The sequence below is a fragment of the Dipodomys spectabilis genome, unplaced genomic scaffold, assembly GCF_019054845.1.
Source record: "Dipodomys spectabilis isolate Male_0828 unplaced genomic scaffold, ASM1905484v1 ptg000147l, whole genome shotgun sequence".
Taxonomy (NCBI): domain Eukaryota; kingdom Metazoa; phylum Chordata; class Mammalia; order Rodentia; family Heteromyidae; genus Dipodomys; species Dipodomys spectabilis.
In genome coordinates this window covers 15,884,268-15,911,058 of record NW_024870824.1, presented here as the reverse complement: position 1 = coordinate 15,911,058, position 26,791 = coordinate 15,884,268, and the positions used below count along the sequence as shown (strand labels likewise).

General features: G+C 42.2%; 1 protein-coding gene across 1 annotated transcript in view; it reads left to right on the top strand.

Moving 5' to 3' along the window:
• Sh3tc2 (SH3 domain and tetratricopeptide repeats 2) overlaps positions 1-23,700 on the top strand; it is a 61,781-nt gene extending 38,081 nt beyond the window's left edge. The window contains exons 10-17 of the mRNA XM_042692139.1: positions 752-793; positions 918-2,609; positions 2,717-2,897; positions 16,541-16,691; positions 17,582-17,704; positions 19,317-19,467; positions 21,139-21,335; positions 22,781-23,700. Coding sequence (XP_042548073.1) covers positions 752-793; positions 918-2,609; positions 2,717-2,897; positions 16,541-16,691; positions 17,582-17,704; positions 19,317-19,467; positions 21,139-21,335; positions 22,781-22,972 — 2,729 coding nt within the window. The 3' untranslated portion in view covers positions 22,973-23,700. The remainder of the gene's footprint in view (positions 1-751; positions 794-917; positions 2,610-2,716; positions 2,898-16,540; positions 16,692-17,581; positions 17,705-19,316; positions 19,468-21,138; positions 21,336-22,780) is intronic.
• Positions 23,701-26,791: the final 3,091 nt, after the last annotated feature.

Genomic DNA, 26,791 nt, shown 5'->3' with positions numbered 1-26,791 from the left:
ATACCCTACTGATACCTGTACAAGGTGTCACAGCCCTTAGCATCCTCCTGGGTTCTCCAAGGACCCCACAGACTTTCATGGTTACAACTATAGAGGTGTTTTTTCTTTTTAAATATATATTTTTATTGTAAAGGTACTGTACAGAGGGGTTACAGTTACATGAGCAAGGTAATAAGTCCATTTCTTATCAAGCATTGCTACCCCCCTCCTTTTTTTTCTAAAGCAATGTTGTATACTTAAAGAGTCTAGGAGTTCCACATCACACATAATATAGAACCTACCTCCAGATTTCCTTCCCTGGATGAGGAAGTCTATGTAGTTTTGTGTGTGTGTGTGTGTGTGTGTGTGTGTGTGTGTGTGTGTGTGTGTGTGTGTGTGTGTATGTGCTGGTCCTGGGGCCTGAGTACTGTCCCTCAGGAGTAGAGCTCTGCTACTTGAACTACAGCTCTACTTTTGGATTTTTGTGGGTGGCTAATTAGAGATAAGGGTCTCACAGACTTTCCTGCTCTGGTGGCTTTGACCTGCCATCCTCAGATCTCAACCTAAGTAGCTACGATTATGGGTGTGAACCACCAGCACCTGGCTCTATGCAGTTCTTAAATTCACACTGAAGCTATACGTTTTGCCCAGTTCCTTCAGGCTGAGTGATGGTCTGAAGCCTCAATGAGGGCTGATGTCCTCAGCCCCTGGAGGCTATGGCATGGTGGCCTCTTCTGATCTAACACCAGATCTGTCCTTCATCTCTACCTAGGTGGGTTTGAATCCATCCAGAATCTTCCAAATGATCTGAGTGGTAAGTAGAGATCCTGCTAATCCTGACCTCTCATCCTTCAGGTCAGCATGACTGTTCTCTTGCCAGGAGTTGGCCACCCTGGTTGCAGGCACTCAAGGGTGCTCAACTCTGCCTGTCCTTTCAGCATCGCAGCCTGAGGGCTTCAAGGAAGCCAGGCCTGGGGGAACCTGGGAAGAAAGTCAGGTCGTGGGCTCCAGACGTTCCAGCAGCTCTGTGGACTCCAGCATGGAAGACGAACTCCTCTCAGCCACTTCAGACAACTATCACCTGCCAGAGCCTGATGACCTCGACGATCCGGAACTGTTCATGGACCTAAACACTGGTCTGGATGAAGAAGAAGTGGAGAACTTCACCTCCATCTTGGCTTTTCTGGATCAGAAGGGATACACCGACAACTTTAAGAACCTCTATGATTTTTCCTTCTCTTTCCTCACCTCTTCCTTTTACAACTTCACAGAAGAAGATGAGCTTGTGGTCTACCTGGAGACCTCAAGGAAGTGGGCCAAGAGGAGTCACATGACTTGGGCGCATGCCCGGCTCTGCTTCCTTCTGGGCCGGCTGAGCATCAGGAAGGTCAAACTCTCCCAGGCCAGGGTGTACTTTGAGGAGGCCATCCACATTCTTGATGGGGCATTTGAGGACCTATTCTTGGTGGCTGCTCTATACATCAATTTGGCTGCCATCTATCTGAAGCAGAGGTTAAAGCATGAAGACTCAACCCTACTGGAAAAGGCAGGTGCCCTTCTGGCCTGCCTGCCTGACCATGAGTTCAGTGCCAGGAACGAACTTGACATAGTGGCCTATGTGCTGCGCCAGGGGATTGTGGTAGGCAGCAGACCCTTGGAAGCCAGGGCATGCTTTCTGGCTATCCGGTTGCTCCTGAGTTTAGGCCGACATGAAGAAGTCCTACCATTTGCTGAGCGCCTACAGATCCTTTCTGGACGCCTTCCCACCTCAGATGCTATGGCAGCCATCTTGAGTTTTCTGTATGACAAGAAGTATCTTCCATATTTCGCAGTTGCTTCTGTCCAGCAATGGTGTAGTCAGAGTTCCCAGAGGATGTCTCTTCCTATTTGGCAGGTCTCCTTGGTTCTTCAGAACACCAGCAAGCTCCCTGGCATTCCCTCTTCAAGCTGGGATGAAGTTTCTGCCCTGGCCTGTCCGACCCTCAGGCAGGCTCTGGCGGTCTGTGAGGAACAGGCTGATCCGAGCACCCAGAGGGCCCTGTGTCTCATCCTGTCCAAACTGTACCTCCAACATAGGTCTCCTACTGGGGCCATCTACTACCTGAGTCAAAGCTTGGTATTGGGGAAGCTGCTGGGTGAGCAGGAAGCCTTTGAGTCATCCCTCTGTCTGGCATGGGCTTATTTGTTAGCCAGCCAGGCAAAAAAGGCTGTGGACATCCTTGAGCCACTGTTATACTCTCTGAAGGCGACTGAGCGTGGGATCCAAAGGGGAGTGGTCTATAACCTCCTGGGACTTGCACTTCAAGATGAAGGTCAGATGAGCAGGGCAGCCAAGAGCTATCTCCAGGCTCTGAACAGAGCTCAAGAGGCAGGAGATGTACGCAATCAGGCAGTGGCTATGGCTAATCTTGGCAACCTCAAGTCTTGGGCTCAGCAGCCAGACAGGGACTATCTCCTACAGGCTGTCCATCTGTATTCTGAACTGGAGGCCAGCAAGGAGACGGACATAGAATTGGTACAGGTGCTCCTTTGGTTGGCCCAAGATATGGTGTCCGGACACCAGCTGACTCACAGCCGCTTTTGTTATGAAATGGCATTGCTGTTTGGCTTAAGGAATCGCCACCTACAGAGTGAGTATGTCCTGTGCTGCTAGGGAGCCTTACGGAAAAGGGTTGGAGCATGCTTTGCCCAAGTCCTGTCTCAAGACATCTCATTCATATCCCTGCTTTATGTTCAGGTCAGCTTCAGGTCACCAAATCCCTCTGCCATTTCTACAGCTCTGTGTCCCCAAATCCTGAGGCCTGTATCACCTACCACGAACACTGGTTGGCTCTAGCTCAGCAACTCAGGGACCGAGAGATGGAGGGGAGGCTGCTGGAGTCTCTTGGGCAGCTCTACCGGAACCTCAACACAACCAGGTGAGACGTGTTCAGGGAAAGTTCTAGATGCTTCTTTCTTACCTTAAAGAGAGTCAGGGTCTGTACTCATAGGAATTCAAGTTCAATTGTGCATGGTTTATGCATTAGAATAATGAGAAATAGCATAGCTCTTTGGCCAGCATGGAGAGCTGTCTAACACTTAGCTGTGTGGCCTTAGGTCTTGATTTTCTTCCGGGCCTCAGTTTCCTTAGCAGTAAAAGGAGGATAGGAATTATATCTATCCTGTAGTAGTAATGTGAGGAATGATTGAGTTAAAGCTCAGGGAACACTCAAAACAATGCTTCCTAAATATAAAGGCTCAGTAATGTTTGCCACATCCCTATTATTTGTGTATTTCTATAACAACCCATCTGGTGACCATGGTTGATGGTGCCTACTTCAGAGAGGTTTTATGCCAAGGACTAAGGAGCCTAGAGAAGCTCTTCATTACTTGAAGACAATTGGAATTTGTGAATGGATACAAAGTAAATAAACCTATTGAAGGCTCAGGTGTAAAACTGCATAATAGAAGAAATGCTTGATTATAATCTTATCTTTAGAAGGAAAGTGGAAATGATGAAGTTTATTTTCACCTGAGGTACTGAATGCTTGAATAAATATACACTAAAAGAAATGCTGATTTTTCAATTTAATTTTGTTGATAAACTTGTATAATAGAACTATAAGACATCATCGTTCTATTATATTTATGATTTATAGTTAGAATAACATAATAATATAACTATATTATTGTATTAATAAGTATAATCATAAACAAACATTGATTTTGTGATTGGCTTCTTGATGCCATGATCAAAAGCTTTGTTTTTGCAAAAATACACCAAAACTAACTGCAGAATTCCAGAGCACCTTTTAAATCCTTTGGTACTCAAATGATTTTCACTTGAAGCATTTTGCCATTGCTTGCATCTGTGTGTGTGTGTGTGTGTGAGTGTGTGTGTGTGTATGTGTGTGTATGTGTGTATGTGTGTATGTGTATATGTGTACGTGTATGTATATTTACTGGGAATTGAACTCAGGACATGAGTTCTGTCCCTTGACTTTTTTGCTCAAGACTGGTGCACTAACCTCTTGAGCCACAACTCCACTTCCAGATTTTTGGTAGTTAATTTGATATAAAAGGCTTATGGACTTTTCTGCCTAGGCTGGTTTTGAACTGTGATCTTCAGGTCTCAGCCTCCTTATAGACATGAGTGATCGGGGTCCAGCTTCTTTGTCCCTTCATTGCTCTAAGGCTCCTTGATTCTGGCTTACCGGTGGGAACCTGTTATTCTATCTCAGACAAGTCTTTAATAAGTCCCATTAAATCCTACAGAGTGTGCAAGATTGTCCATCTCTCTTTGCAACACATTTGCATTGTAACATTTTGCATTGGTAGTTATGACTAACTTCTGTAATAGAAGAATGATATTGCTAGGGTTGAAGGGAAGCTAAGTGAATGAGAACTTTTGTGTTTTGTTTTTTTTTGGGTCCGGTTGTGGGGCCTGAACTCTGGGCCTGGGAGCTGTCCCTTAGCTCTTCAGCTCAAGGCTAGCACTCTACCACTTGAGCCACAGCGCCACTTCCGGCTTTTTTCCTTTTGCTTATGTGGTGCTGAGGAATCGAACCCAGAGCCTCAGGCATGCAAGGCAAACACTCTACCACTGAGCCACCTTCCCAGCCCCAGAGCTTTTGTGTTTTTTAGGCAACAAGTTAGCCATGGGGCACGTGAATAATCAGATAATGTGAATGTCCTCTCTGAGTATTCTCCCTTTCCCTTCCCTCACTTTCTTTTACAAGAATCAGAAGTTCTCCAAAGTTTCCACTGTCTTTGAGAGGGAGGGAGTTTGGGATCTTTGTGGCCTGTGAGGAGCAGGTGGAAGGCTTAGCCCTGCCTGACCTGTTTCCATTCCTTCAGGACACCCTAGGACTTTGGATGCTTCTGTAGCAGATCCAAAAGGTAGGCTTCAACGAACCCTTGTGAGGAAACAATCCTATGATTTTGGTGATGCATCTTAGAACTTGGCTTTGGGAAAGTAGGATTTTTTTCATTTATTGTTGTTACTCTGAAAGTGGTGAAGAGAAGGTTACAGTTATGTAAGTCAGATGAAGAGTGCATTTCATTTTGAACAATGTCACCCCTTCCCTCATTCACTCCCAGTTTTCCCCTCTTGTCCACCCTTGTGGGGACAAGTTGTATTGTTCATATTCAACACACTGCTGGATGTGTTCATCCTTTGTCTCACCATTTATATGCCCCCTTACTCTTCTAAAGACCGATAAATGAACAAACAAGACAAAAGGAGAAGAAAACAAAAACAGTAATAAAGAAAAAAAACGTCTTGTTTTCATTTCCTGGAGTTCATTTTGATAAATATTATTTTATATGATCAGATGCACCTAGATAATGTGCCTTTGTGTTCATCTTCTTTGGTCTCACTGTGTGGATGCGTAGAGACATGTATAATTTATTATGTTCCAATGTATCTTTTAAACCATTCAATGTGTTTACTTGTAGCTTTATAGGTGCATTGTAGCTCCACAAATGAGGGAAACCATGCAACCTATGTTTCTTTGGATCTGGCTTATGTGGCTTAATATATTTTTTTCCAAGTCTTTCCACTTTCTTATGAATGGTACAATATCATTCTTTTTGAGGGAGGAGTAGAATTCAGTTGTGTGTATATACCACATGTTCTTAATCCAGTAATCCACTGAGAGGCCTCTGGTCTGATACCATATCTTGGTTATGGTAAATAGTGCTGTAGTGAACATGGTTGTGCTGGTAACTTTAGTGTGGCCTTGTTTGTATTCTATTGGATAAATGTCAAGTTACTTGAGCTGATCCAAAACTTTGGCAAAGCAGCAGGGTATAAAATAAAAATCCCCCTCTCCCCCACCCCCCACCCAAATCACTAGCTTTTCTGTATGCCAACAATGAAAAAATCAAGACTGAAATCAGGAAAGCAACCCCATTTGTAATAGCCTCCCCCTAAACAACAACAACAATAACTGGGAATTAACCAAAGATTCAAAAGACCTCTATTTTGCACACTTAAAATATCTGAGAAAAAGAAATTAAAGGAGATTTAAAGAAATGGAAAAACCCCTCACACTCATGGACTGGAAGAATTAACATTGTGGAAATGGCAACATTGTCCAGAGCAATTTACAAATTCAATGCAATACTTATCAAAACCACAACATTCTCAATGAAGTAGAGAAAGCCAACCCAAAAATTCATATGGAATTAATAAAAGACCCCGAATATCAAAACAATCCTTAGCAGGAAGAACAGTGCTGGAGGAATATCAATGTCAAATGTCAAACACTATTACAAAGCCATACTAATAAAAACAGCTTGGTACTGATGCAAGAAAGGTGGATTTTAAGAGTGCCAAATATGTGTCAGACTTACTGCTGCCTCTTGTTTCTACAGTATGAATTCAGTCTTAGATTAATCCTAATCCTCGCTATTGCTGATATCCTTTACTCTCCAGCCCTGCTCCCATCTGGTTGCCAAAACCACTGGAATCCTAAAGAGAAGCCAGCTAGAGCAGCCTGACTGCTAGTCAGGCCTCACCTAAGACAGCACTCAGCATTACTGCTCTTAGATGAGTGCAACAAAAAAGAGATTGGAGTAGAGCTGTGGTTGGCACAACAAATGACCAGAGAAATCCTGAAGTTACAGGAAACCAGAGCTGCTGAGACCTAGTAGTAATGGGTCCTTCAAAAAGTCACTTCTCTTGGTTGTTGTACTTTTAACTGAATGAGCAACCTTTCAGTTTTGTTTGGGACTAGTTAGTGAGCTATGCATGTAATTCTGACATTGCCCATGAGTACTAGAATTCTTGCTGCCTCCAACCCCCCCCCCCCAAAAAAAAAAATCTTGACATTTGGGGACAGATTATTAAAGTTGTAGGCATTTCAGGGAAGCCCTTGAGATCAACAGCCTAAACTTTCAGGGTATGAAGGACTCTCAAGTATGGTCAAGAGTTCTTGAAGATAGACATTAGGCCTAGCACAGAGCTAGCTATATAGTATATGTGTGGGTGGGGGATGGGGTAGACAAATGTAAGTTAGTTCCTTGATCCCTAAATTCACTATCCATGTCAGCAATGCTGACATGGTTGTTGTTGATAAGATGGAGAATGTGGGTGGTTTGGCTGGAAAGACCCTTAGTTCCATTTTGAAGTGTTCAGGCAAGGCAAAAAAAGTGCTTGGAAACAGGCTATGTGCTCTTTAGTGAGAAGAACAGTGGTCAGAGTGCCAGCATGACATTGCTACCACTGGCCTGCAGTGGAATCTGCAGATCTGACTCTACACAGCAGGTCCTCTCCTCAGGGAGCACTTGCTGATAAGGAAGCAAACTATGCGTAGTGACTTGGATATGGGGATTTGCAGCCAAAGGAGGGATGTAGTTGGTTTTCTAAAATTAAATAGTTGGTTTTTTCATTTCTCAGTTGTATGTGTTTTAAAATTAAACCAACATTGGCGATTATAAGTTGAGAAATAAAGGCCCCTTTGCAACTGTCCTTTATCAAGACTATCTAAAAGTAACTGCCTAAAGATTTAAAAATATCCACGTAGAAAATTTTCAGGCATGTGAAAGATTACACGATATACACTTTTTACGTTAAAGAGGAAATATATTAAATACAATGTCTTAGTTATAAATCTTAGTTATTTAAGTGGGATCATGATCAAAGTTCTGTTATCTGATAATACTGCTTGGTTGGCTTACTTTTTCCCTTAAAAAATCTCACTATGAAATGGTAATCCAGCATTTTATCTCACTGTGGAGTCCTTTTGATGTGTCAGGTACTATACAAGGTGCTGGGGAATCCAATAGTTAAGGAAAAATAAATCCAAAGTAACTATCCCAAATGGCCAGCTTGTACCATGTGAGGGCATTGCTGCCCACAAGCATTGTGGGAGCTTGTATTGTCATTACAAGCATTCAAGCAGCGGCTGACTTCTGAGGAACTTATACAAGAGTTTGCTGAATTAAGATAGATATGGATTTTCTCGATAATAACATTACTGAGTTAAAAGCACTAAATTTAGTGGCATGTGTAATTTAGTTATAACTTTATGTACAATATAGCTTTTAGTATATTCACAGAGTATTTCATGATCATCACTACCATCTATCTGGCAAAACATCTTCATGGACTCCTCCAGGAGGTGGTACCCCATTGCCAGTCCTCAGTCCATCTGTCTCCATAGATTTTCCTTCTCTGATATCTGATGTAAATGGAAGCATCTTTTGTGACTGGGCTTCTTTCAAGGTTCTTTTGTGTTGTGTCAGCTAGCAGTATTAGTAATAATTCTCTTAAAGGATTCTACCACATTGGTTTGTTCATTTCTCAGTTGAGGGATATTTTTATCTTTTTCTCTTTCCATTTTCTGATTATGAACAATGCTGCTATAAATGTGAAGATATGTTTAAAATTCTTTTGAGTATATACATTGCAGTGGAATTACTGACATATATTAAGTCTATGCTTAAACTTTTGGGTAATGACCAGAAGACTTTTCAAAGGGGACAAACCAATTTGCATCCTCATTAATGATGTGTGAAGGTTCTATTCTGTTTGTTTTAGCCATCCTAGTAGGTGTGGCTTTATTTGCATTTCTGTAATGACCTAAAATGGTACATATTATTTCCTGTGCTTGCTACCCTGCCTACCTGTCTGCCTGACTGCCTGTCTGCTTTTCTTCCTTCCTGCCTCTCCTCCTCACCTTTTTCTTTTTTCTTTCTTCCTTTTTTTTTTTTTTTAAATATTTCTGGTACCAGGGTATGAACTTAGGGACTGGTACCTGTTTGGCTTCATTGATCTATGTGGTATTTTACCACTTGAGCCACATCTCCACACTAGCCTTTTTGTTGGTTAATTGAAAGTCTTGTGACGTTTTGCTGTGGGCTGTCTTTGAACAGTGAGCCTCCAGATTTCAGTCTCCTAGATAACTAGGATGATAGGATTACAGGCATGAACCATAATGCCTAGCTATGTTTGTGTATATTGGTTGAAAAAATGTCTGTTTAAGTCATTTGCCCACTCTGAAGTTGTGCACTTTTCCTTGTTATTGTTGTGTTAAAAATTCTTTATGGATGGTGGATACAAGTCCCTTATCAGATACGTGCTTTGTGAACACTTTCAGCTAATGGATTATCTTTTCACTTTCTTCATTGCCTCATAGAATGAGATGAGGGATGTGGTCCCTGTAATGGCTGACTTTGACTATCTACTTGATTGGATTGAGAGGTACCTAAGATATTAGTAAAGCACACTTTTGTGTTTCTTCTTTTAATAAATTATGTTTTATTATCTTTAGGTAATTGTACAAAGAGGTTATTGTTCAACATGTCAGCTTATGAATAAAATGCTTCTTAATCAATATCAACCTTTCTATAAAGATGTTTCCAGAGAGTTAACTAAGGGTATGTAAGACCTGCTCTGAAAGCAGGTGGTACCATCCTGTAGGATGGTAAAAGAGGAAAAAGGAGAAAGCCCACTATGGTCTGCATGCTCTTTCTCTCTTTCTGCTTCCTGGCTACTATGGGATGAGCTGCCTGCTCTGCCTCAGCTTCTCCTCCAGGATGGATTGAAAGCTCTGAATCTGTGAGCCAAAATGAATCTTTCTTCACTCAAATTGTTTTGCTCAGATATTTTGTCACAGACATGAGAAAGTGAGTAATACATTTCTATCTTTTCAAATCTGTAAAATACTTTTCCTTAAACTTTTGGTGGAATTTATCTGTGAAGACATCTGCATCTGAGGTCTTTTTATAAGGAGGTTTTGATTATGAATTTAACCTCGCTAGTTGTTTTAAGCATGTTTCAAATTTCTACTTATTCTTGATCAGTTTTGGTAGTTTTTCTTTCATCTAAATTTTTGTGTAACTTATTCATGTAAAATTGTTCATTGTATTTCCTTATAGTCCTGTCTAGAGCTGTGAAGTTGGTAGTCATTTTCACTTTAATTCCTTGGTCTCTAATTGCTTTTTTTTTTTTTGATCATATTAACCAAAGCTTACTTTCACTTTTTTCTTTTCATTATTTTTTAAAGGTTGTTAAATAATCTGAATTTCTCTATTGGTTTCTCTTCTTATAACATTTATCATTGACATAACTTTTTAATACTTTCTTCATTCTATTTACTTTGTATTCAATTTATAGGTTCACCATAAGATTATTAATAAGTGATTTTTATTTGGTTTTCAGTCTATCCCATCTCTTCATTTTAGTGAAAGAATTTACAGGTATAAAGTTCCCAAGTTCTTGTGTTCCTGACACTCTGGGGGTTGAGGATCCCATAGGCCAGGTAAGCAGAATAGCTCTAGGGAGAGTTAGAAAACAACCAGGCTTAAAGAGTTCTGCAAACTTAAAAAAGCAATAAAGCTCACTGTTTTCAACAAAATTCAGCCAATTTTTAAAGCAAACATTCCTTGGTTATTATGTATTCTTTGGTTAATTTCTAGAAAATAGAAAAAGGTTATTTTGACAATTTTTTTGCCAATATTTTCATAGTTTTTATGTAGGAGTAGATTCTTAGGGGATTCATAACCCTATTATTGCAGAGATTAGTCCAAATTAGGGTCTTGTAAGTTTAATGTTCTATAATTCTAATATCTGAGATCTTTTTTTTAAAATGTCTTTGGGAGGAAAAAAACCATCTGTTTTTTCTGCTTTGCCATCAATGTGAGTGACATAAAAGAGAAATTGCAGGAAGTACTTTTGGTGTCACAGGAAATTCCTGCGGACAGGAGGTTACTCTCTCTGCAACAAAACAGCCATTTTGTGAAAGAAAACATGCTGAAATGCCGTGCTTATATGGTGTGTATAAATCATCAATTCCTTTAGGGGCCTCAAAACAACAAAAGAAAATACAAATGAAAATATAAAAAAAAGAGAAAAAACTACAAAGACTAGCTGACAGATAGATAACAGGTGTTTTCCCATACCTGGGTTTCCTGGTAACTAAGGTAAAAGGGGGAGGAGTCTTGAATTCCTCATTGTCTGATAGAAGAACATAAACAAACGTATGTCTGAGCAATTTTTTTTCTGGTACAGATTCTAGGAGGAACTTATTAATTGGGTCTCAATGCAATGGACAGATTTCTTCAACTGGGTTCTCTTTAAAGGATTTCCATTTTCACCAAGTTCAAGGCACAAGTGTTCATGGAGGAGGTGGCAGGTACCTGCAGAGACAGGTTTGGAGGGAAAGGAGAGAACCCTTGTAGGAAGGAGTGAGGGAACTCATTGGGGAGGATTCTTCAAGGTTTGAGGAGGCCCCTGAAGGATAAGGAAGATCTTGGAAAGTAGAAAAGGATGAACATTACAGTTAGAAAGACAGAGTGATTTCTAATAGTGTTGGAAATGTGGGGCCCATTTGAAAGACATTTTGTAGATTTAACAGCGACTTTAGTGATCACTTGAATACAAGTATGTATTTTGTTTTCTCACCCTAGATAAATCATGTGTGGAGATGGCTGAATGCTGAAACTATAACTGTTCAATGAGTTTATATCTGAGAAAGGCTTAATCCATAACTTCCTGACCAAAGCACCAGACAGTTTAGGCTAACTGAACAAGTAAACACACTGGATATTAAAAACAAAAAAAACAGTGGAACATGATAAATTATACAGGTTTCTAGACATTCACACAGTAAGATCAAAGGAGGCTATTTTTAGGAGCAGATCACAAAGGCTCAATAGCTATGTGCATATGATCATATAAAATAATACTTATTGAACCCCAAGAAGTAGAAACAAGGTTTTTGCTGTTGCTCTTTCTGTTGTCTTTTATTTGTTAGTTTATTTGTCTTTGGGAGGGTAAAGGGGAGCACAGAAATTGTTGGACAAAGGGTGAACAAATATAGCAGTCATACTCACTAGATACTATGTTGAAAATGAACTATTCAACTTGTAGGTGGGGATGGGAAGGAAAAACTGGGAGAGAAACACTTTGGCCCTTGTGCCTGGCAAGAAAAGAATTCAGGTAATACTTGAAGATGACAGAAAAGTTTATTGGAAGAGAAATATGACAGAAAGAGCATGTGGCATTAATGTATCATGAGAAGATGGCGGTTCAGTGCTTCTCAGCTGTTTTGGGCTGTCTTCAACTGTCTTCCCTATTGCAGAGCTTGACCTAGGGTTGAATAGTGAAAACTGGATGGCTTTCTGATTGGCATGTTTCTTTTCGGTTTCCTTAAGGTTCAGACACCAAAGATTTACTGTCCCATTCAATTTCCTCATTTGTTTGTCCTCTGTACTTCCTCATTCTTTTATACTCTCTGGAACCCATTTGATTGTCAGGCAGGTTTGGTTTATCAGCTTATCTTGCCGTCTGCAAGCGGCACAGGCTTTAATTCCCTGATTGTCTACTTTTGGCTACTTTTCTACTGAGCTCATACCAAAAACCTCATAGGGTTATGTCGGTGAGAAGGGCCTCATTTAAAAAAAAATATTGTCTATCATCTATGATTGTTACAGAGAGTCTAGACTGATGATCTTGCTTGATTTCACTGGTACTAGCTCAGATCCCTGACATTTCAACTTAAGATGGTTTGTACTCCCCTGTATGGCCTTTCTGTTGGTTTTAATTCTTCCTATTTGAATGCTTTTCTCTGGAGTTTAGGGATAGGCAATAATAAGGGAGGACAAGTATGTGCTGAAAAGTTGGGCGCAGTCCTAAGGGATACTTTGTTGTCCCTTTGTCCAGTAACTGCAGATTCATGTCCTTTCTACATCCTGGTCATAACTACAGAATCTAATTTGACAAAGCTTTTGATCTCTTGATGGGGCACTTCTGTGTCCAAATGATACACACAGACCTGGTTCTGGACCTTATCCTGGTTCACCTGGTGGTGGGCCCCATGAGAACTTTATGGCTTCCTTGGATTGATTCAACAAATATTTACTAAGCATTTACTATGGTCACATACTGTGCTCAAAATCAGATAAGGGCGTTCTAGTCCTGGAGCTCACAAAGCTCACAGAATAAATAGTACAGGAAAGAGGAATTGCACCAAAGGTCTACAAAGTGCCACAAAGGATACACATACTATTTATTTTATTTTATTTTTATGCTGGTACTGGGGGTTGAACTCAAGACTCACTCAGCTTTTTTGCTCAAGGCTAGCCCTCTACCACTTGAGCCACAGCTCTGCTTCCAATGTTTTTGGTGGTTCATTGGAGATAAGAGTCTCAATGATTTTTCTGCCAAGGCTGGCTTCAAACTACAATCTTCAAATCTCAGCCTCCATAGTAGCTAGGATTATAGATGTGATCTACCAGCATCCAGCTAATAATAATAATTTTAGAAACAGGAAATGCCTTGCGTGCAATAGGTCCTTGTGGAATAATAATTCTTTACATGTGAATATACTAGCAGGCTGAAATCTCCTACTCCTAGAACTTATTCTTATCCTTACACTTTTTATTTCTGTGGAATGGAAAAACATGTTTCAACATTTGGTTTTTCAATACAACTAAAGTAACTAATCTCTCACAGTTCTGTAACCCTAAGCAAAGAAACAGTTGCTTTTGCTATGTCCTCACTTGATCCCTAGGTTGTGATGTTCCACTACTACCTCTGTGTGTGTGTGTGTGTGTGTGTGTGTGTGTGTGTATACACTGGTCTTGGTGTTTGAACTCAGGGCCTGGATGCTGTCCCTGAGTTCCCGCCTCCCCGCCCCCATCAAGACTAGTGAGTGCTCTACCACTTGAGCCTCAACTTTACTCTCAGCTTCTTTTGGTAGTCAGTTAGAGGTCAGATTCTCTTGGTTTGTCCCACATGGGCTAGGTTTTAATGGTGATCTTCAGATCTTAGCTTATAAGTAGCTAGGATTACAGGCATGAGCCACCAGACTTTTATAGATGAGAAAACTGTTTTTAAGGTTTTACACTTCTTATGTCCTTTATAACTCTAAGGGAGAGATGATAAAAATGGTAAAAGAAAGCAAAAGTCAGTCAGCTGTGGTGGCACATGCCTGTAATCTTAGTATTCAGGAAACTAAGATCAGCTTGAGTTACATCTGAAGACCTTATCTCGAAAAAGCAAAAAGCGAAAGTCTTCTCACAGCTGATATCTAAGCTGCCTCTGTATAGTTTGTTTTTTAGGTTGAATGCTGGTTTAAACAGGTATTATTATTACATTTTCCTACATACCCTTCTTTTACTTTTATTTCACTGTTGAGAAATGCATACACAGTACTGCTTTCTTGGGGCTGTTATGATGATGAGATGAGCTAAGGCATGTAAATAAAGCTCCTAGCATGTACCATAAATTTAATAAATTCCCAGTAGTAAACCTGCCATCATTCATATGAGACCATACAGTGAGAGCTCAAAACAATGCTCTAAAGACCAGCAAGGAAATTTGGCTTAGTTAAAAATAAATCTCCAAATGTCTGGGCTTCATTATTTGCAAAATGAGTTAAGACCCATAGTGGCTTAGAGTTTCTAGGGAAATTGAATGAGAAAATGTAGGTTGAAAGTTTCTACTTCAACTCTCTGGCAGAGTGACAGTTCTTGTTAGAAGAGGCAGAAGCATCTAGAAGAGGCTGGCCTTGGCCAGAGATCAGTCAGATTCATCCAGGCAGGGCCAAGGACCTGGAAAGCACTGGAAGGTTGGGAGGAAGATTTCTAGGAATGCAGGTATGTTGGAGTCACTTGGCTAAAGGCTTACTGCAGGCAGAAAGATGACAGAAGGGCTTAATCTTAGAGACTAAGATGGGAATCAGGAAAAATGAGAAAAAGAGCAGAATCAAGACTGAAAGGAGAGGAAATCAGGACTGATGAGTGAATGGCTGCTGCTACACATTACACTTGTTTTCATTGGAAGCCAAAGCAGATATAGCTTCTGTGGGTGAGGGTGGGAGGAATTGGGGGATGCCAGGCCATTCCAGGCCATGTGGTTTAGCTGGTGGGGATATAGGATGGTCAATAGAGACTGGGTGTCAGTGGTAGGAAGACTCAATGAAGCTGTGGACCATTTTCCAACTTTAGAACACAAAGACACTTGTGGTTTACTGGGGATCACAGGCCAGATGTATGTCTTGACAAGATGCACTTGTCGCTGGAAGTTCTCCATTTCCACAGTGTCTTGTTGCTGAGGTGTGTGTAGCTGGGTTTCTAAGAGAGAAATGTATATCTCCTTCGCTCTTCTACAGTCTGAAAACAAATGCTTTCTGTGAGTTGGTCTATCTGTATGAATCTAAGTCTTGCTCCCTGAGGGTCTGGAGAAAACAACTTCAGCTCAAAAACATCCCAGGATAGAAAATGGTACTAAACAAAAACGCAGCAGGAAATTGGATCAGGATGAGATTTATGAGTCCTGTCTTCATCAACCATTCCAGTGAGGATGGAGAGAGCTGCGGAGGCCAGGCCTGCTAACTAACCTCTTAACCCTGCTAATGTCCTGGGGTATGGGGGAGGGGAGAGATGATGGACAGGGCTTCCCACAGTAAAAGAGGCCTATGGTTATTGTAGTTCAGCAGGGGAGGTGGGTCATCACTGAACTATTATAAGGAGATCAAACTCATAGTGCAGTCTCAGTGGTAAATCCGTAGTGTACCATGCAACCTTCAGCAAATCACTTCCCATCACTTCCTCTATAAATAAGGGGGTTGGGCTAGAACAGCCAACAAGCAACACAAGATGCATAATAGGGTCACATGGAAGCTGAGGCTCTCATGTCATTTCAACACACTGGGGTAAATTCTCTGAGACCCCAGGTGACTCCTTGCTGCTGGGATTGAAAACTATCAGGGATGGGGAACACTTTTTCTTCCCAGGGCCCTTTGGATATGTATGGCATCACTTGTAGGCTGTACAAGATCAGTACTGATAGATGGATATGGGAAGCCCAAAGGAAGCATACATGTCTATCCATCATGTACCAGATGATTTCAAGGTCCTGATATGAGCTGAGGGCCAGATGTTCTCCACCTCTGTAAGATGATCCATTATTTCTTCCCAATCTCAAATTATTAGGGAGTATAACCCCATATTATTCATGTTTTATTTTCTCACTAATCTCTCTCATGGGAGAAATTTCTAAGTGATACCATTTTGTAAATAAAGACCATCACCTAATTAGTTTCCAAATAAATAGAAGAGAATAAGTAAAGCACACACTTAGATTAAAACCACTTTCACCTTACTGTGATTTTTCTTCTTAACAAAATATCAAAATTGGTTTTATGATAATTGCTACCACTCTGGTCACTTATTCATCTATTCTCTTAATAAATATGTATTTGGTGTCTATGTTAGTTGCTTGAAAAAAAAATATTATAGTCCATTCGGTGGACCAAATTCTCATCAAGAGCTCATATCTTGAAGAGCCCTGCTGTAAGCATTCTCATTTTATTATATCATTCACCATTACAACAGTCTTCTAAGACAGAGACAGTTGTACTTCCATTTTATGGATGGGGAAGCCCAGGTACAAAGAAGTTTTTATATAGTCTTAAGGTCACCCGTGTAGCTGGGATTCAAATCAGGCCCTGACCTCTTGGTGTGGTCTGGGACAAGGTTGTTCCCTTCCAGAGGCCAGTTTCCTTCTGAGCCTAATGACCTTTGAGTCCCTTGGATCCCTTGTATCTCACAGGTCCACATCTGCTCTCAGGTCCCTCAGGAGGTCCCTGGACTGTATCAAGGAGAGCCTGCGCATATTCATCGACCTGGGGGAGAAAGACAAGGCAGCAGAGGCCTGGCTGGGGGCTGGACGCCTCCATTACCTCATTCAGGAAGATGAGCTAGTGGAGCTGTACCTGCAGGTGTGTGGAGAATTTACCAGCTTGGGTATAAAGGAGGTACTTGTGGCCAGAACCTGAGAGGAATAATGTCCAAGCCAGTAGGTTGAGGGGCTGAGATGGGCATTTGGCATTCACAGGAACGGGGAGGAGCTTCTGAATTCTTTTGGAATTTTACTTGCCATCTGGAATGTGCAGGAGTGGATTAACTCCTTGCCTCTCAATTTCAGTCATTTATAATTTAAGTTTACGGCTTTGCTACATCCATGAACTTTCTGTACCATTATTCATTATTTTCATTTGGTACTTTTTCCCCCCTTATGCTTGGCTTTACAAGATAGTGTTTGAAATCATTAGCTTGAAGTATTATTGGTCTTTTTTTCTAAGGCCGATTCAAACTAATACTTGACTATTAAAGTGTTGCTAGGCACTAGTGGCTCATGCCTATAATCCTAGCTACTCAGGAGGCTGAGATCCAAAGACAGAGGATAGAGTCCAGCCCAAGCCAAAATTTCTAAGAGACTTCATCTCCAAAACAACCAGCAAAAATTTCGGCTGGAGTCATGGATCAAGTGGTAGAGCACTAGCTGAGCAAGTACAAGGCTTTGAGTTCAAAGACTGGTGTTGGCAAAAACCAACTAACCAACCATCCAACTAAACAAGACACAAAGTGTTTACCTATGTACTGTTAAAAACCACTTTTAGTACCACCCAAACAGTTCTCTATCTCAGGATGGGAAACTGTCAGGTAAAGAATTGCTGCATCTTCTTAGTCCTGTATGTGTGAGGCCATTCTAGATTTGAGGGGCTTTAGCAGAGGCTCACATCAGAATATCTGGGTCTGTTCTTGCCATTCCTGTGGAGGGGCAGACGCCCTTCACTCTTCCTTTGCCAGCAGTCTCTGTCTCATCCAGGCAGCCATCCAAACAGCCCTGACGTCGGAGGAGCTCTCCCTGGCCCTCAAGCTCCACGAAGAAGCTGGCGACCTCTTTTTCAATGGGACCCGCCACAGGCACCGTGCTGTGGAATATTATCGGGTAAGTCACAATCTGAGAAGTGTGCAGAGCGCATGTGGGCACTGACAGGGGCAGGCCCACACTATGACCCAGATCCTTCTTCCCTTTCCTCACTGGTTTTCCCCTTACTTCCCTTACTTGTCCAGTGCTTACCTGCTCTCCTTCTCTTCAATCTAGTCACTCTTATGCGCTTTGAGGCTTGGGAAATAATCTTTCCCATGTAGAAAACCTTAGTAATTATGTCTCTTGAGGGCACAGGACTTTACAGTGTGTAGCACACTTGCACCTTTGCCTGCGTTCCTCATTCCTTCTGGTGCCACTGTGGTAGAAAAGTTTTTGATGGTTCTGGGGATGGAACTCAAGCCCTTTTTCTTGGCGAGCAAGCATTCGACCATTGAGCTATGTAAGAGGTACGTGAGTGAACACTAAAACTTTTTGTTATGATTTTATCCAGCATTAATAAAACATACTTGTAAAAATTTAAAATGTATAATACCAGCTCATCAAATCCATGATTTTACAGGTTTATTGCAGAAGTTGAGGCAAGAAAATAAGCATTGACTTATAAAATGCTAATTAAATCACTGTTCAGATATTGAGCAGGTGTGACAATTGTTCATCACAGACTGAAGTTCAGGAAATCTGTAGTACTGGATTCTAAAATTTTACTGATTCAGATATTAGCTCAGTTTATTTGTTCAGTTTAGCTATCAGACAAGATCAGGCACTAATATTTGAAGGTAAAGGAAACATATCCCTGTCGACCAAGTGCTTATTTAATCTCTCTCTCTCCTCCTCCCTCCTTCTCTCCCTCCCTTTCCTGACAACACTGGGTCTTGCACTCAGGGCCTTGTGCTGTCTCTTGGAATTTTTGCTAACAGCTGGCTCTCTACCACTTAAACCACCCTTCCAGTCCTGCATTTTTTTCAAGTTCCTTAGAAATGGAGTGTCAGGGACTCATGAAATCTCATGCACTTCTCTGCCCAAATTGGCTGCTAACCATGATCCACAGATATCTCCTGGGCAGCTAGGATTACATGCATGAGCTACTGGCTCCTAGCAAAGTATTTATTTTCATATACACCAGAAAATGATGCTCAGAGATTGGCTGCCTAAAATCCCACCACAATGAAACTAATGGAAAAGACCATTTATTGAGCATTGAATACATTGCACATGCTTATAGTGGTTATAGACACAGCACATGGTCATACATGCACTTAGCCACTGTGTATGCTGACAGTGATTTTAGACACTTCCCACGCTCATAGTGATGTTTCACAGTGCATTCACTCACACATATGTTCCTGACTTGTGAGCATGCTCACATGTGCACGTATTAACTCTGTGTGTGTGGGTGCTCAGGAAGCATTTGAGATACAGTGAATTACTTCATAGGCGACCTAAGGAAGGGCCAGCTCCCTTTTCTGCTCTCAGTTGCTTCAATTTTAGGAAGTTGGATGATCTTCAACCTCTGAAATCTGGGAAAAGCACCAAGAACAGGGCCCAGAAGAACCAGTTGAGAAAAGGCATATGTGGCTCTCCAGTAGCCAGCCCTGAAGGAAAGGCAATCAGGAAAGGGCAGGCCTCTGAGAGCAGGTGGACTAAGGTCCCTGTGCCTCTCTGTTGTCAGGCTGGGGCTGTTCCTTTGGCAAGGAGGATGAAGGCTGTGAGGACAGAGCTCCGAATCTTCAACAAGCTAACAGAGCTGCAGATCAGCCTGCAGGGCTATGAGAAGGCTTTGGAATTTGCCACGCTGGCTGCCAGGCTGAGTGTCGTCACAGGTAAGTGGTCTTCTATGCGCAGTGCTTTGGATAGGAAGGGTAAATGCTACTTAAAGCTGGCTAGGAACGTAGGACACCCACTCAGGCTTCAGGCATCAGGGTTCTATCCCCAAGTCAAACAGTTAGGAGACTATAATTAAGCATGTTGCTTAGTTTTCACCTCCTTTTTCCTCATTAGAGAAGCAGGACTACTACTAGCACCCACTCTGAAGTCTACGGCATCCCTACCACGTCCTTCGATATATCGCCTTGCCTGAGCTGCACTAATTCTTCTATCATAGTTACTATTATTTCCTGAGTAAGAGGTAAATGCTATTTCATCCTAAGGGTAGGCAATGCTCCCATTATATAAGGGTTTTGACATGAACTTTTAGTTGTTTGATTATTAGTCACAAGCTTATTTTCCCATGAAATTGAAATGTAAATGAAGGTCAAGTTCCCATTTCTCTAACTCACTACATAGTTGAAATAGCTTGCCCTTAAAGGGAAAGCAAGCGAGTGGGAAACAGTTGAAGTTACTGCACAGAACAAAGGTAGAACAAAAAAGAAAAAATAATAACTCGAGTGTTAGTGGTTGAAGGCGAGCTGGTGTGATTAGAGAGTCTTGGTTGGATGCAGGGGGAAGTGGAATCTTCTGAGATGGTTCTGGAAGGGACTTCTGGGCATTATCAAGGACATCTAATGGAGATGATGCAGGACTTAAATGTGTCTAATTGCACTCAGGAGCACCCACGTGTTTTTCCTACCTTTAACTTTCCTGCAGAAAATCTTATTTGAGTGGATCTGCTCAACACAGGCAAGGCTTCAGGGCCTGGCTCAGCCCTATCTGCGACTGCTCTGTAGCCTGTCGAGCCAAATGAGGGAGTGTTCACTTTCTATCCATGTGCTCCTCTGTGCTGGGAGTTTTTGAATTTTCTTTTCTTTGGATTTTTTTTTAAATTGGCCTTTTCCCCTTTGAAGCTTAGAAGTGATGTTTTTAGATGGTCTCCAACAGCTACCTTGAAAGATACCTCAAAGATAGGATTGGACTGTAAGACTTTGTTTCTTGGCAGGTCACTTGTGATGAAAGACATTAGTTATTAAAATAATAAACACATTTAAGTCTAAAATAACAAACCATGGGCCCATTAGGAACCAAAGACTGAAAGCATGCTGTAGAAGTAAATGGATCGCTGTAGTACAGGGGGGTGGGAGCTGGTCTTGCCTAGGGAGGGGCTGCTCATTGGTGGAGAGACTGCATGGCGAAGGGATTTATTATACAGTTATTTACTATAAGGCTTCCTAAGCTGTTCAATCAAGCCAGTCTTGTCACCATGTTCCATCACAGGATTTTACTGTGCCATCTGCAATGCAGAGAACATTTTCTTCAGGCAATCATCTAAGACCAGCATGCATAGTACTAGTTTATCTCAGCGATCCCTGTGTTTCGTTGGTAGCACTCTTCTAAGGTGAAATTTATGTTTTTGGGGGGTCAAGATTGTTTTAGGAATGTCTATGTCCTCTGAGACAATAAGCCTCACAAGAGCAGGAGCCTCTTCTGTGTTGTTTACTATGCACCATAAACAGTCCCTGACATCTGGTCTACTACAGAAAGTTTTACAGAGTGAATGTGTGAATGAAGGATACAAAATTCTGGCTATAGGCCATGCTCCTCAGTTTTCCTATTCCTAGGAGATCAGAAGCAGAAGCTGGTGGCCTTTCACCGACTGGCTACGGTGTACTACTCTTTGAACATGTACGAGATGGCTGAAGACTGCTACCTGAAAACCCTGTCCCTTTGCCCACCATGCATGCAGAGCCCCAAGGAGGCGTTGTACTATGCCAAAGTATATTATCGCCTGGGCCAACTCACCTTCTACCAGCTGAAGGTAAGAGCAAACTTCCCAGCTATGTGAAAGTGACTGCTGAATCACAATTATGCAAGGATGGTAAGGAGTCTTTGGGGTGGAGCTGAGCGGAGGACCAAAGAGCTAAGATGGAAAGTTTGCCCAGATCCAGCAGGGAGTAATTCCATGGAGGATACAATGGCTCCTTCCAATAAGTCCCATTGGTGACACCAAAGCTGCTCCTTGTTCCGCTGTGATTACTGTGGCCATGGTGCCTATTAAATATACCTGGTACATTGCCAAGTGCCTATGAGTTCCTTTAGGATCTACATAAATACACGAACACCTCCCACATAAAGCTTTATAGGCTCCAAAAGCAAAATCAAGGTGTATGTTCACAAAATGTTATTAGTCAACTGTAACTCATCTCATGATGATCTAAACCTGTATGCCATCAAAAATGTTAGAGATCATGAGGTGTGGGACTTTGATTGGGAGTACATTTAAGTCCTAAGAAGGCCTTAGTATCGGTATTCCTGCTTGCTGGGTGGAATTGAATCTAGGACTTCTTGTTCTTCTGCAGATATGTTCCAGTTCTGACCCTAGAACTGTGTCTACAAGGTTGACTTCTTGTCAGTGGCCCCTAGTCCCTGGCACAATCTTTCATTTCTTAGTACCATAACTCCCAGCTCTTGCCTATTTAGCCCCCTGGGGACACTCAGGTCAGCTCTGCTCTCCTTTTCTTGTCCAGACTTTGTTTCTGGCCTGAACTGATTATTGACTTATGAGGGTAAATGAAAACCAGACCTCTCTTCTTGAGACTCACCTAAGAAGCATGTTTCTCATCCTTGAGTGGCGAGGTGAGGGACTCCCTAGCCATCTTTCTGCACTACTGAAACTCCCTAAAAGTGACTCAGTGATAAATTATGCATGGTCTGATTGCATCCACCGAGAACAGTATCGATTGTAACAGGAAGAATTCAACTCAACCAACTTCAAGCAGAACAGGTAATTTCTTGGCTTAAGTATCTGGACAGCCAAGGTACAGTTGGTTTCAGGTAGTTCTGGTTCCTGGCATTCCAACACCATAGAATGTCCCATGTCCTTCTGTATTTCTAGTACATTCTGTTTCTTGGTTTCCTTCCCTTCCAGCTATTGGGAGGCTCCAGTCCATGTGACAAAGGATAGGGAGCCATTTGTTGGGTCACACTGACAGGTCAGGTTTGGGTCATGGACACACCCCTGAAGCATTTGTATCTAGGGCTAGATGTGTGATGACTGGCTGAGTCTGGGTAAGATGCCATCTCTGTGACTGGGAAGGGGGAACACTGTGATCAGCAATGGCACTGGGGCCATAGTGAAGGGGGGGAGCAGCTCCCCTAAGGGACCAGAACTTGGGGACAGGGCATTGGGCAGAGAAAAGCCTTCCAACCTGTTCCAGAAGCGTTGCTAATGTTGTCTCTTCTTTCCCTTCTGCCATGGGTTAGGATGCCCATGACGCCACGGAGTACTTCCTGTTGGCCCTGGCAGCTGCGGTCCTGCTGGGTGATGAGGAGCTGCAGGACACCATTAAGAGCAGGCTGGACAACGTCTTCCGGAGCCCTCTGTGGCACAGCCGTCCCTCGGGGTGCTCATCAGAGAGGGCACGGTGGCTGAGTAGTGGGGGCCTGGCCTTCTGAGCAGAACCAACCCGTTTCTGACCAGTTGCCATGGTCAGAGGCTGCCTCCCGTCCCTGGGTTCTTATGTACTAATTGGGAAGACCAACGTCAGCAGCTGGCCCAGCTCACTGAAAGAAAAGGGCTCCTTGGGAGGGGTCAAGGAGCTGAGGGCAGAGCTTTGGTGAGAAGTCTGTTTCCAGGTTGGCACTGGGAGACTTTGCACATGATTGTGGCTCTTCTATATCAGTAGTCTCTGAGATACACTTTTGACCCAATTCTGAAGGAAATGTGAAACTGTGCCCCAGGGAACTTTCCTTCCTTCCCCTAGAGAGAAAACCAGACACTACACCAGTGAGCAGGCAAGCAGGTTGTACCCTCACCAATCTTCTCAGGGAAAGAACCCTCCCTCTGCCAGCGGGGGGGAGCACATAGTTTCTTTCTTTTCTTTCTTCAAAACCAAAGGGGGTGCCACTCCTCACACAGAGACTGGCAGGGAACAATTCCGATGGTTCCGGGCTCCACAGACACAGCCTCAGAAAGGCCAGGCTGAACACACAGGCCCTGAGGTGTGATGGAGTACCCCATCTCCACCCTACCTCAAAACTGTGCTCCCACATAGCCCCCCCCCCACATCTCTAGGGAAACTTTCCCAAGGTTAAGGCTTGAAAATTGAGTATTGAGAAAACTATGTCGTAAGTTACATGTAAATAGTGTACATCATTAAATATTGACCATTTACATTCACACACACACATCTTGTCTCCTTTCTCATGGGAATAAGCAAGAGGGGAGACTTAAAGAATGGGTTAAATACCAAGATGTCTTATTGATTTCAGGGTAGCTCCTTTGCAAATCATCTCCATTAGTTGCCGATCACTGCTTCACACATGGTTTTGCTTGAAACAGCATTTATGATGTAGGGTTTCTGTAGGGCAAGGAATCAGGTGTGACTCCACTTGGCTGAGGATGGCTCACAGGCCACAATCAAGGTGTCCATCAGCTGGATCACACTCATCTTGAGTTCACCTGAAGAAGGATCCATGTCTATGCTCATTCTGAAGGTAATTGTCAGGAGTCAGCCATTGGTACTTGGCCAGAAGCTGCCCATAGCCGCTTGCCATGTGGGCTTCTTCATGGGGCTGTTTACAACATGGCAACAGCTTGCCTCATCCATGAGCAAGCAAGAAAGGTAGATAACAGTGAGAAAGAACAAGGTTTCTGTCTTTTTATAACCTAATTGTCTAAGTGACATTCCTTCAGTTTTGCCTAATCTATGTATTATAAGTGAGTCACTAGGATCAGCCCACCAAAGAGGCAAATGGTTACCAAGAACATCAATCCCAGCAGATGGCAAATGATCGCTTCTTGTTGTATCAGAGTTCTTTGCTAATGGAATTATGAATTCTCTAGGGCATGAACTCAAAGTATGTTCTACTGACTAGCAGCATCAGCATCACCCAAGAGACTGTCTGAAATGTGAAATCTGGGGTCCCATCTCAGACCTTTGAAGCTGAATCTTAGCAGTTCAGACCCCTAGTTCTTGAAAGCAGTGATCCAGGTGATAGGAATGTTCAAGGAGCTCTGCTTTAGCAGATGTTCTCAGGTAGTGTGCATAAGATTCACCTGGGACTTTGTTGAACATGAATTGCTTCTAATTCTGGTATGGTAGGTCAATGATTTGTCCTAGGGACATGCCTATTTGATGAACAGTTATAATGTTCCTGAAGTAGCTACTGCAGCCTAGCTGTAAACTATGTGCAGGTATCTGATGACCACTGGCTATCAGTTTCTCTGCCTGATACCTATCAAGGTTAGATTTGACTGACAGACCACTGACCTTCACATCTAGCCTTTTGGGGATGTTGTTTGTCTGCTGGAGTGGAAGGGAGGTACTGAACCACCATTGCATTTTCTAGTCACCAAACTCATCTACATATTAGCGCATATTTTCTCTTAGATGGTTGGTTGATTGTCAGATGCTCTCTACTCTGGAGTTCCTTCCCCAGAAAAGGCAATTGAATGATTTAATCCACTAGTATGCAAAATAGATGCAGTTTTGCTCCCACAACAAGCTATAAAATCTCCAAAGTGGGAGGAATGTTGTGGTTGAGGCTAGCTAGTCTAATCTCCCATGCACAGTCCTTTCAACAACATTCCTGGGCAATGGTCAGGGCACATGCGTTCCAGAACAGTTACACAGCGTGTATTTGAAGGAGGCTCACTTGGCCCTGGAACCCATGCCACAAATCACTCCCTGTCCGACTTGGGTTACAGATCTTTCCCTTTCCCCACCAACCTTGCATTCTTCCCCGGACAGATTTGACAATGCTGTTTCTATGAAAATATGATTCTCAGAAGGACACCGGGCACCAGGGATGGTATTGTAATGAATGTAATTTCACATTACAGCTTTTCTTATCCCTGCAGCCATATCTTAACCTTGGATCACAAGGAGCTTCAGAAGCACTTAAAACATTATGTCTTCTCACACGCACTTGTAATTGGCCAGATCTTGGTTGTTGTAAATTTACAGATACGTATACACACACAAATGTATGTACGTACACCTACACTCATAGATGAAGGGCATTGCATGTATCCACTTTATATATTTTATTGGAAGCTTGGGTTACAATTTTGAGCTGTGCATTTTGATCCACCTATCAATCTAGTGTTCAGATGTACATGTTTAGTATTCTTCCAAAGATAGGGTAGGACTGTGTGTATATGTGTGTGTGTGTATGCCTGTACTAAGGCTAAAATTCAGGGCCTCGTGCTCTGACTTGGCTTTTTTGCTCAAGACTGGTGCTCTACCATTTGAATCACACCTCTGCTTCCAGCCTTTTGCTGGATAATTGGAGATAAGAGTCTCACAGATTTGTCTGCCCAGGCTGGCTTTGAACCATGATCTTTAGATCTCAGCCTCCAGAGCCACGAGCGCTGGCAAGAATATTTTTTTTATGTGAGCAAAACATTGTACTATGTAGTTGCAGTTACTGGATTCTGCACTTGTATTGCTTACTAAAACAGTCATTAATTTGAAAATCTCACTTTACAACTCTGGCCCTACTGTGCGTTGTTCACATTTATAATCTTAGCTACTCACTAGGCTGAGATCTGAGGATCATGGTTGGAAGCTATACTGGACAGAAAAGTCTGCGAACTCTATCTCCAACAAACCAGCACAAAAACAAGTCAAGGAAAAACAACAAAGCACACAAAACAAAACAAAGAAAAATGTACTGGACTGGAGGTGTGGCTTAGATGGTAGAGTGACACCCATGAATAAAAAAGCTCTTTGAACTAAAGGTCCTGAGTTCAAGCCCTAAGCCAGCATATGAATGAATGAATGAATGAATGAATAAATAAATAAATAAATAAGTGAGCTTAAGTTCTGTCAAGATTTTTTTTCTGTGAGCTAGGCCTAGTAACTCAATATAACTCAATATAAGAGAGCTTACCAAACAAAAACAAAAATAAAAAAACTCCATATTTTAGAACAGTAAAAAAAAATAAAATAAAATAAAACAGTAAAAAAAAGAGCTTGCGTAGCCTGCATAACCTTGAGTTCCATCCCCAGCAAGACACACATACTCCCCCATGCATGTACATGCACACACACACACATACACACACATACATACAATATAGGCTAACTTTTCCTTGGAACTGTGTTGATAGTTCATTTTTATTCATGATCACCAGAAAGTGAGTTATGTGGTGATTGGACTTGTCCTTTCTTGAAGTAGGTTTTAGTATACCTGTTTCATAGCTACCAATTGCCCTCTTCATGTTAATTCTCTTCCCTAAGCTTCTGTGGACTGGCGTGGGGAGCTAAC